General features: G+C 43.8%; 1 protein-coding gene across 7 annotated transcripts in view; it reads left to right on the top strand.

The window, feature by feature from the left end:
• Nucleotides 1-413: 413 nt before the first annotated feature.
• The window catches only part of LOC118362351 (palmitoyltransferase ZDHHC14-like), a 92,514-nt gene continuing 81,088 nt past the window's right edge, over nucleotides 414-11,839 (top strand). Inside the window, exons 1-3 of one of the 7 annotated variants that reach the window (XM_035742603.2) lie at nucleotides 617-753; nucleotides 1,032-1,096; nucleotides 1,912-2,215. In XM_035742603.2, coding sequence (XP_035598496.1) covers nucleotides 1,971-2,215 — 245 coding nt within the window. In that variant the 5' untranslated portion in view covers nucleotides 617-753; nucleotides 1,032-1,096; nucleotides 1,912-1,970. The other 6 variants (XM_035742604.2, XM_035742602.2, XM_035742606.2 and 3 more) reach the window with 6 other exon arrangements.

Here is an 11,839-nt window from a genome sequence, read left to right as displayed (position 1 = left end):
GTGTGTTACTTCATAGTTGATATCTTCACTATTATTCTACAATGTAAAAAATAATGAGTATGTGTGTCCAAACTTTTGACTGGTACATTATGTCCCTCTTTGTGGCACTTGATCATGTGACTGGCAGTTGTCCCGGTGCAACACAACTAGAGCCTGTAGGACTTGTTTTGTTGATAGCTATGTCAAGAAAACAGAGCAGTGCTTTATTATAGCCATGGTGATTAACTGAACTGCATGGATGGAGTAGACATCACAGAAGATAGGCGTGGCAGTTGCAGCAGCAGAGAAATATTTGGGTCTGAGTGATTTTAGTGCAGAAGATCTACAGGGAGTTTTGAGAGAAGGGGTTCCATCCTCCAAGGCTGATGGCCTGGTGTAAGATCGTTTAGGGCCAAAGTAGAGGGATGGGTGGTGGGTTTTGGGAACAGACCGTTGCAGGGTTAGATGGTTGTGCAATTTATAATGTTCCCCTTTCCTTTTTTTGTGATAAATGTGCAATATGCACTCCGACCTCTGAAAGGCAGCGATACTCATAACACAGCGTCTGGTCTGCCAGAAATTCACACGAAGAAGAATGTGTTTCGAGGAGGGCGGGATGTGTGCTCGGTATGTTGTTGTTTGTTAGTTGCGATGAGCAGTGCAACGTGATGGAGATAACAGTGTGAATGCTTTCCGAACAAACACATTGGGATATCCCGATGTTTCAACAGCCTTGCTGGGAATGGTGCAACGTTTCACTACGCAAGCGAACGAGTACGTGACATAATTATGTGAATATCCCCAAATTGAACAACTGTAGATGGAAATTGGACCTGCAAGCGCGTTCTGATTTTTCGTATCACACGCAAACTTGTCTGAGAATCCCTCGCGCGTCTTTCCACTGTGGTTGAGTTTGAAATGGTGTGGCGTGGGACCTACCCAGACTATCAGATTTTTCCATGATTGAAGTGTTTGATATTTTCAAATCAGTCGTAAGCCTTTTGTAATTATTGTAATTCCGAGAGAAATTATGATATTGTTTTCGACTGCAGTTTGCAACAAACACGGATAAGGAGACCAGAAAAAAGTGGCGTACCAGCAGTCTCGACTTTCTTTGGTGAGCTGTCCGGAGGGCTGTCAAAACTGGAGGGTTTCTGTGATGGTATGCCGTCCGGGATGTGCCCGTGATGCTTGGTGAATGAAAACGGGTGTTGGCTCACAGGAAACGACAGAACACTCAGAAGTTTGCCCACGAGTTAACGTTAGCCTAGCTAACTAGATCTAGTTACTTGGCTGCATGTTTCTTTTTGCTAGCTAGCTGACGTTGTCTATATCTAGTCAATAGTAAAGTCATGTTGCTGGGTGATTCAGGTAACATTACCTAACTAGCGTAAGATAGTTAACGTTTGTTTATTTGGTCATGGTAGGTAGGTAGTTACCTAGTTTAGTAAGCTAGCTAGGGCCAAGACTAATCTAAGTATATTTGATTAAACCATTAGTTGCAAGCGTGCTAGTTGCTAGCTAGTGAAAAGTTTTAAGCATGTGGGAAGCTGTCACTAGTATCTAAGTTAGTTAGTTATGGAGCCTAGTAAGATGGATAGCCACTAGGTCTGGATGTCATGCTGGAAACCATAGCCCATAAACGAATAAAACCATAGCTAGCTGATAAAACATGAACTCTAAAATGGTAGCAAGCTAAACCTTATACTAGCTCCTTTCAACATAATCTGGAAAACATTGAATGTGATCCTATAATCAGACTGATCCCTGATCTGTTTATATTGTTTTGCCAACAACAACTATTCATTGTCTGTCTGGCATGACAACATAGTAGTTGACTGTATACTCCACACACAGATCTGGGACCAGGCTATAATCAGACAACAATTTTTCCAGTAGATTAACATCACAGTTCTGTTGCTTTCATTTCAGCGGTGCTCCTCGCACTGGACTGCTTCAACTGTGGAGGGGATCTCACTGAGTGACCATTGATGCTGCAACTCGGGGTGGCTGAGCCTATGCGAGAGTGCGAATACAGCCAGATCAGCACTCGCAGCTCAACCCCAATGGAAACTCCATACAAGAAGAGGACCCCCAAAAAGAGGAAGTGGCAAGCCTTCCCGGGGCGGAATAAATTTTACTGCAATGGGAGGATCATGATGGCCAGACAGACAGGGGTCTTCTACCTCACCCTCGTCCTCATTCTCATCACAAGTGGACTCTTCTTCACTTTTGAGTAAGTAGCTAAAGGTTTTTCCCTATGATTTTGCCTTCCTTTGGCCCACATTGCCTATGAACAGGGTATTGGGGCTGTAGCTAACAAAGAGCCAGGGTTTATGGCCCAACCTGTCACTGTTGATAAGCCAGTGGTAGCCTGTATGTGTATGAGACAGGCTCCCTCTCACTCTTCCTCAAGGTGCTCTTTCACCTTGAGCTGTCACATTGAGCAGCATCTTGTCTATGAGTTGGCAGAGTTGTATAAAGCCTTGTAATTCTGTTAGCTCAGCTTTAATGTTTAGTCTCAGACCTTTTTCTGGAAGTCTCAGCAATCAATATGGTGTAGATAGCATAGAAGACTTGTCTTAACTCTCATGCATCATTCTTACTGACAGGGACAGCCCACTTGATGTCCTTTGTCTCCTGAGTTACTCATCATGGTAACACCGGTCTGGTTTCCTTTGAAAAGGTGTGGCTGTCCTAGTTTCTGTCATCACAGGATCTGTGTTTGAATGAATCTATCATACGATTACATGTCCATTCATGTAGATTGAATAAACCTGAGGTCATCCTTCTAAATAAATACATTTTAGTTTAGTTAAAGTATTTGGTATAGACAACCTCTCTCTCATTGTTACTGATCACACTTACCAGCTAAGAGATGCTTAACAACTGAGGTTTCTGATGTAGGCGTGCATCTTTCTGTCTCGACCATTTGCTCTCTTTTTTTCTCTCTCTCTCGCTCTTTCTTCATTGCTTCCTCTCTTGTTCTAGATTTCCCCATGCCTAGACTGGTTTACCCTCTTCTTCTAAAATGTCTCCAGTTCTCAGACGAGCTCTTTGTGACATGTTGTTTATTACTATATTTAATGTGGTGAAATGTGGAGCCTGTAAAACCTGAGCAGCAGGCTGTTATACCCACAGACACCACTTCTCCTCTCCCACTGTCTGTCCCTGGTTTAATAACGTGCCTGCTGCCTGGTTGATCTCAGCAGCACGACAACCTGTGTCCCTCTCATCCATTTTCAGGAGGTTGTAAATTGGCCCTCAGTGTCTTCCAGGTCCCATGGAGTACAAAGGGGAGAGCATATATTTAGACACTGAGTGCTATTAGCATGAGGGATGTCTCCACAGCACTGGACCAGTCAGTCACTCTTTTTCCCTGCTTGTCCTGACTAATCACTCATTGTGGTCCAGGAGCCAGACAGTGCTTAGCACAAGAGGCTGATGAGGGGAGGACGGCTCATAGTAATGGCTGGAATGGAGTAACTGGAATGGTATTTTATTTATTTATTTCACCTTTATTTAACCAGGTAGGCTAGTTGAGAACAAGTTCTCATTTGCAACTGCGACCTGTCCAAGATAAAGCATAGCAGTGTGAACAGACAACACAGAGTTACACATAGAGTAAACAATTAACAAGTCAATAACACAGTAGAAAAAAGGGGAGTCTATATACAATGTGTGCAAAAGGCATGAGGAGGTAGGCGAATAATTACAATTTTGCAGATTAACACTGGAGTGATAAATGATCAGATGGTCATGTACAGGTAGAGATATTGGTGTGCAAAAGAGCAGAAAAGTAAATAAATAAAAACAGTGTGGGGATGAGGTAGGTGAAAATGGGTGGGCTATTTACCAATAGATTATGTACAGCTGCAGCGATCGGTTAGCTGCTCAGATAGCTGATGTTTGAAGTTGGTGAGGGAGATAAAAGTCTCCAACTTCAGCGATTTTTGCAATTCGTTCCAGTCACAGGCAGCAGAGCACTGGAACGAAAGGTGGCCAAATGAGGTGTTGGCTTTAAGGATGATCAGTGAGATACACCTGCTGGAGCGCGTGCTACGGATGGGTGTTGCCATCGTGACCAGTGAACTGAGATAAGGCGGAGCTTTACCTAGCATGGACTTGTAGATGACCTGGAGCCAGTGGGTCTGGCGACGAATATGTAGCGAGGGCCAGCCGACTAGAGCATACAAGTCGCAGTGGTGGGTGGTATAAGGTGCTTTAGTGACAAAACGGATGGCACTGTGATAAACTGCATCCAGTTTGCTGAGTAGAGTGTTGGAAGCAATTTTGTAGATGACATCGCCGAAGTCGAGGATCGGTAGGATAGTCAGTTTTACTAGGGTAAGCTTGGCGGCGTGAGTGAAGGAGGTTTTGTTGCGGATTAGAAAGCCGACTCTTGATTTGATTTTCAATTGGAGATGTTTGATATGAGTCTGGAAGGAGAGTTTGCAGTCTAGTCAGACACCTAGGTACTTATAGATGTCCACATATTCAAGGTCGGAACCATCCAGGGTGGTGATGCTAGTCGGGGATGCGGGTGCAGGCAGCGATCGGTTGAAAAGCATGCATTTGGTTTTACTAGCGTTTAAGAGCAGTTGGAGGCCACGGAAGGAGTATTGTATGGCATTGAAGCTCGTTTGGAGGTTAGATAGCACAGTGTCCAATGACGGGCCGAAAGTATATAGAATGGTGTCGTCTGCGTAGAGGTGGATCAGGGAATCGCCCGCAGCAAGAGCAACATCATTGATATATACAGAGAAAATAGTCGGCCCGAGAATTGAACCCTGTGGCACCCCCATAGAGACTGCCAGAGGACCGGACAGCATGCCCTCCGATTTGACACACTGAACTCTGTCTGCAAAGTAATTGGTGAACCAGGAAAGGCAGTCATCTGAAAAACCGAGGCTACTGAGTCTGCCGAGTTCAATACCATTCATGTATTCCGTTCCAGTCATTAATATGAGCCCGTCCACCACAATTAAGGTGCCACCCAACCTCCTGTGGTGCTAAGGAAGATAAGTCTGTTTCTAACTCCTACCATGGATGTTGTTGCTCAATTAGACCGGCAGCTTTTCTCACTGTGTTCCGTATGCATGATCAAGCCCTGGGTATATTCTGTACAGTGCATTCGTAAAGTTTTCAGACCTTTGACCTTTTCCACATTTTGTTACATTACAGCCTTATTCTACATGAATTAAATAATTATTTTTTTGTCCTCATCAATCTATACATAATGTCCCATAATGACAAAGCAAAAAACAGGTTTTTAGGAATGTTTGCACATTTCATATTTACATAAGTATTCAGACCCTTTACTCAGTACTTTGTTGAAGAACCTTTCAGCTATTACAGCCTAGAGTCTTCTTGGGTATGAGGCATGGCACACCTGTATTTGGGGCGTTTCTCCCATTCTTCTCTGCAGATCATCTCAAGCTTTGTCAGGTTGGATGGGGAGTGTTGCTGCACAGCTATTTTCAGGTCTCTCCAGAGATGTTTGATTGGGTTCAAGTCTGGGCTCTGGCTGGGCCACTCAAAGACATCCAGAGAATTGTCCCGAAGCCACTCCTGCGCTGTGTTGCTTAAGGCCGTTGTCCTGTTGGAAGGTGAACCTTCGCCCCAGTCTGAGGTCCTGTGTGCTCTGGAGCAGGTTTTCATCAAGGATCTCTCTGTTCTTTGCCCTGTTCACCTTTCCCTCAATCCTAGTCTCTGTCTCTGCTGCTGAAAAAACATCCCCACAGCATGATGCTGCCACCATCATGCTTCACCGTCGGGATGGTGCCAGGTTTCCGGCAGATGTGACGCTTGGCATTCAGACCAAAGCGTTCAATCATGGTTTCATTAGACCCGAGAATCTGGTTTCTCATGGTCTGAGAGTCTTTCAGCTGCCTTTTGGCAAACTCCAAGCAGGCTGTCATATGCCTTTTACTGTGGAGTGGCTTCCGTCTGGCCCCTCTACCATGAAGGCCTGATTGGTGGAGTGCAACCAGAGATGGTTATCCTTCTGGAAGTTTCTCCCATCTCCACAGAGGAACTCTGGAACTCTGTCAGAGTGACCATCAGGTTCTTGGTCACCTCCCTGACCAAGGCTTTTCTCCCCTGATAGCTCAGTTTAGCTGGGCGACCAGCTCTAGGAAGAGTCTTGGACGGTTCCAAACTTCTTCCATTTAAGATGGAGGCCACTGTGTTCTTGGGGACCTTCAATCCTGCAGACATTTTTTTTTTACCCTTCCCCAGATCTGTGCCTCGACACAATCTGGTCTCGGAGCTCTACGGATAATTCCTTCAACCTCATGGCTTGGTTTTTGCTCTGATATGCACTGTCAACCTTACATAGACAGGTGTGTGTCTTTCCAAATTATGTCCAGTCAATTGATTTTTACCACAGGTGGACTCTAATCAAGTTGTAGAAACATCTCAAGGATGATTAATGTGAACAGGATGCACCTGAGCTCTCATAGCAATGTGTCTGAATACTAATGTAAATAAGGTATCTCTTATTTTTTATAAATTTGCAAAAATGTCCAAACCTGTTTTTGCTTTGTCATCATTATGGGGTATTGTGTGTAGATTGAGGGAAAACAAATGATAGTCCCACTAAGTGCAAACCAGATGGGATGGCATATCGCTGCAGAATGCTGTGGTAGCCATGCTGGTTAAGTATGCCTTGAATTCTAAATAAATCACAGACATTGTCAACAGCAAAGCACCATAACACCACCTCCATGCTTCACGGTGGGAACCACATATGCAGAGATCCAATTTGTAAGTCGCTCTGGATAAGAGCGTCTGCTAAATGACTTAAATGTAAATGTAAATCATCTGTTCACCTACTTTGCTTCTCACAAAGACGCATCAGTTGGAACCAAAAATCTCATCAGAGCAAAGGACTAATGTCCATTGCTTGTGTTTCTTTGCCCAAGCAAATTTCCTTCTTATTGGTGTCCTTTTAGTAGTGGTTTCTTTGCAGTAATTCGACCATGAAGGCCTGATTCATGCACTCTCCTCTAAGAATTAACCAATGATATCAGGCCACATCCGGCCATGATTACAGACACCTGCTTGTGTCCTTTGACACTATATAAACTAGTTACCCGCAGTGTTTGTCATTATACCTGAGCTCTCATAGCAATGTGTCTGAATACTAATGTAAATAAGGTATCTCTTATTTTTTATAAATTTGCAAAAATGTCCAAACCTGTTTTTGCTTTGTCATCATTATGGGGTATTGTGTGTAGATTGAGGGAAAACAAATGATAGTCCCACTAAGTGCAAACCAGATGGGATGGCATATCGCTGCAGAATGCTGTGGTAGCCATGCTGGTTAAGTATGCCTTGAATTCTAAATAAATCACAGACATTGTCAACAGCAAAGCACCATAACACCACCTCCATGCTTCACGGTGGGAACCACATATGCAGAGATCCAATTTGTAAGTCGCTCTGGATAAGAGCGTCTGCTAAATGACTTAAATGTAAATGTAAATCATCTGTTCACCTACTTTGCTTCTCACAAAGACGCATCAGTTGGAACCAAAAATCTCATCAGAGCAAAGGACTAATGTCCATTGCTTGTGTTTCTTTGCCCAAGCAAATTTCCTTCTTATTGGTGTCCTTTTAGTAGTGGTTTCTTTGCAGTAATTCGACCATGAAGGCCTGATTCATGCACTCTCCTCTAAGAATTAACCAATGATATCAGGCCACATCCGGCCATGATTACAGACACCTGCTTGTGTCCTTTGACACTATATAAACTAGTTACCCGCAGTGTTTGTCATTATACCCTGATGAAGACAGCTTGTCTGTCGAAACGTTGGTTATTAAATTATTGCATCAGAGCTCCTAGAGTGTGTGGCTCTCCTTTTCCTTTTTTACTTGAACTCTGTGAAGCATTTATTTGGGCTGTGATTTCTGAGGCTTACAACTCTAATAAACATATCCTCTGCAGCAGAGGTAACTCTGGGTCTTCCTTTCCTGTGGCAGTCCTCATGAGAGCCAGTTTTATTGTAGCTCTTGATGGTTTCTGTGACTGCACTTGAAGAAACGTTCAAAATTCTTGAAATGTTTCTGGATTGACTGACCAACATGTCTTAAAGTAATGATGGACTGTCGTTTCTCTTTGCTTATTTGAGCTGCTGTTACCATAATATGGACTTGGTCTTTTACCAAATAGGGCTATCTTCTGTATACCACCCCTGCCTTGTCACAACACAACTGATTGGCTCAAATGCATTAAGAAGGAAATACATTTCACAAATTAACTTTTAACAAGGCACACTAGTTAATTTATATTAATTCCAGGTGACTACCTAATGAAGCTGGTTGAGAGAATGCCAAGAGTGTGCAAAGCCGTCATCAAGGCAAAGGGTGCCTACTTTGAAGAATCTCAAATATAATATATTTTGACACTTTTTTGGTTACTACAGGATTCCATGTGTTATTTCATAGTTTTGATGTCTTCACTATTATTCTACAATGTAGTAAAAATAAAGGAAAAACCCTTGGAAGAGTAGGTGTCCAAATGTGTGGCCTGTGTGTACTGAACACATATAAACGCAACCATTTTAAAGATTTTACTGTCATATGGTTCTTATATGGTAATCGGTCAATTTAAATTCATTAGGCCGTAATCTATGGATTTCACATGACTGGGAATACAGATATGCATCTGCACACATGCATTCAAAAAAATATATAACAAATGGGCCTCAGGATCTTGTTGCGGTATCTCTGTACATTGAAGTTGCTATCGATAAAATGCAATTGTTGTCTGAGCTTACGCCTGGCAATACATATCTCCACCGCCACCATGGGGCACTATGTTCACTATAAAACATTTTTTTTACCCCCTTTTCTCCACAATTTTGTTGTATCCAATTGTTAGTAACTACTATCTTGTCTCATCGCTACAACTCCCTTACGGGCTCGGGAGAGACGAAGGTCGAAAGCCATGCGTCCTCCGAAACACAACCCAACCAAGTCGCACTGCTTCTTAACACAGCGCGCATCAAACCCGGAAGCCAGCCGCACCAATGTGTCGGAGGAAACACCATGCACCTGGCGACGTGGCTAGCGTGCACTGCACCCGGCTCGCCACAGGAGTCGCTAGTGCGAGATGAGACAAGGATATCCCTACCGGCCAAACCCTCTCTAACCCGGACTACGCTAGGCCAATTGTGCGTCGCCCCACGGACCACCCTGTCGCGGCCGGCTGCGACAGAGCCTGGGCGTGAACCCTGAGTCTCTAAGCCACCCGGGAGGTCCTCTGATCACAATATTGACATCGGCAAACCGCTCGCCCACACCATACATGTGGTCTGCGGTTGGGAGGCTGGTTGGACATTCTGCTAAATTCTTTGAAACAGCAGTGGCGGATTATGGTACAGAAATTAACATTCCATTCTCTGGCAACAGCTCTGGTGGACATTCCTGAAGTCACCATGCCACTTGCATGCTCCTTCAACTTGAGACATCTGTGGCATAATGTTGTGTGACACAACTGCACATTTTAGTGGCTTTTATTGGCCCCTGCACAAGGTGCACCTGTGTAATGATCATGCTGCTTCAACATCTCCTTGATATGTTACACCTGTGAGGTGGATGGATTATCTTCGTGAAGGAAAAATGCTCACCAAGAGGGATGTAAACAAATTTGTGCACAACATTTGAGAGAAATAAGCTTTTTGTGCACATGGAAAATTTCGGTGATCTTTTATTTCAGCTCATGAAACATTGGACCACCACTTTACATGTTGCGTTTATATTTTTGTTCAGTATACTGTAGATGCAAGCGGCAGAGCCTGGTCCCCACACAAGGACCACCATCCACACACCTGGAGGATACCAGCTGCTTCTTGGTGATCGACACCCCTCAATTTGTCCTTTCCTGCCTGCCTGTGTTCCCAGTGGAACCACATCCCCCTCTGTGTCGCCTGCTGCCTCTGTTTGTTATGACTGCAGGTTTCAGTTCACAGGAACTCTGGAGGATAACAGAGCTCATACAGAGAGCTCTGTACTGTTGTCTCCAGCCCCTCAGGCCATCGGAGTCCTCCTGACTGTCCTCTGTTCAGCTGAGAGGAACCAGCTATCTATCAGACAGGGTGCTGGTCAGTCCAGTCCTCAACTGCTGTCCTCTAAAGCTTTTCTAGATTTGCACTGCATTTCCTACCTTTTACCCTCTGCCAGTCTCAGCTGAGCCCAAGGCATTATCGTAAACGTCTAGCCTAATCCCTATTGATGCCTGCCTGGCTGTCAACGTCTCCTTCATAAATACTGTATCAAGATGGTGTGTTGTCCCTCACAGGACTTCTTTAATGATCAGAGCTGGACAGAAGTGTAATAACCAGGCATTCCTCTTCTTGCCCAACAGCAGGGACTTGACTGTCAGTCATTGGCCTTGAACTCTGATGAGAGATCCTGGTGAGATCCGCCATTGTTCCTCTGCTTTCTCCAGACTTTCTTTCAGTTGGTCTCATGTGGAGAGCTGGGGAGAGAAAGCATAGATGTACTTAATGAAGCAGTAAAGCCTGGGAGCGGGACAGATACAGGGCAGCAGGAAAAGCCGATATCTTCTTCATCCCTCTTTAATGTCCCCATCTCAGAGAGATGCTCAGCTATGTGTGTATATATGGTGAACCCTCTTAGTGAATGACAGACTGAGCTGTTTATTATTCTGTTGTGTTGCTCTCTCCCAGACGCCCATGTGTCCTGTTGTTGCAACTTGTACATGTCAACCTTTTCCTCTTGTTTTGTTATAGTTTTTATCTAGAAAAAGGTTTTCAGTAGTACTTTTGAGCAACTATAGTTCATGTTCTTTAAAGTACTATAGCCCTAGTTCCACAGCATCTTCTGTTGTGCAAGGAGATGGTCTGAACTCAGGTCTTTTTCTATGATATTTGTCTATTCTACACTGAAATTTAGGCTTAGTTATTAAAGGGCAGCAAGGCCGTAGCACTGCACAAATGAGTTGGAGCTGTGTGCCTGTGTTGATGGATGGTGGCTCGAAGCTTGCTATGTTAAGCCGTCTTTTGAGCTAAGAAATGTGGCCAAAAGAAAAAGGCGCTGCGAGTTTCGATGCAGATTGTGTCAGGAGGTGTAGCAAATCAGCAGAGACGGCAGGCGATATTCAGTGACTGGAGAACACGAGGAACATTGCGTAGTATATGTGTAGTTTATGCTGCTCAGACAGGTATGGTTGCTATTAGAAAGGATGCATTGTTTCTCTCTGTGAATTGTGCAAGACACAGTGATGCAGTTCCCCCTTTGTTTGTTTTCCACAGTGTTCTCCAGAATAAAATCCACATCTTGGTCTAACATATGATCTACCACATTTGGCGTGCAAGTCCCTGTGTGTATGGATGAATGTTTAATTTAATGGGGATTTTTGTATGTTGACTCATTTAGGGTTAGTGGGGTGGTAGCGGAGCGATTAGTGCTTTTTGAGGTCTGTTCAATTGATTAAAATAATTATTTTCAATTATTTTGGTTGAATGCTGTAACACAGAATAAAATAATTAAAGGCCAATGATTGTAGTGACGGCTGGGGAGATATGGCCAAAATATCATATCACAGTAAAAATTTCTGACGGTGTTTTATGTTTTTCAATAATAACAGTTCTAAATTGACTTTGAGTAGTCGTAACCCTAGGGTGGCAACACATACACTGATCAAAAATATAAACGCAACATGTTAAGTGTTGGTCCCATATTTCATGAGATGAAATAAAAATTCTCAAATTTTCCATATGCACCAATAAAATTGTGTGCACAAATTTCTTTACATCTCTGTCCAACCGGCCTCCCAAACGTAGACCACGTGTAACACGCCAACCCAGGACCTCCACATCTGGCTTCTTCA

The sequence above is a fragment of the Oncorhynchus keta genome, chromosome 29, assembly GCF_023373465.1.
Source record: "Oncorhynchus keta strain PuntledgeMale-10-30-2019 chromosome 29, Oket_V2, whole genome shotgun sequence".
Lineage (NCBI taxonomy): Eukaryota > Metazoa > Chordata > Actinopteri > Salmoniformes > Salmonidae > Oncorhynchus > Oncorhynchus keta.
Note: the sequence above shows the minus strand (reverse complement) of the source record. Positions and strands in the feature narration are given on the sequence as shown.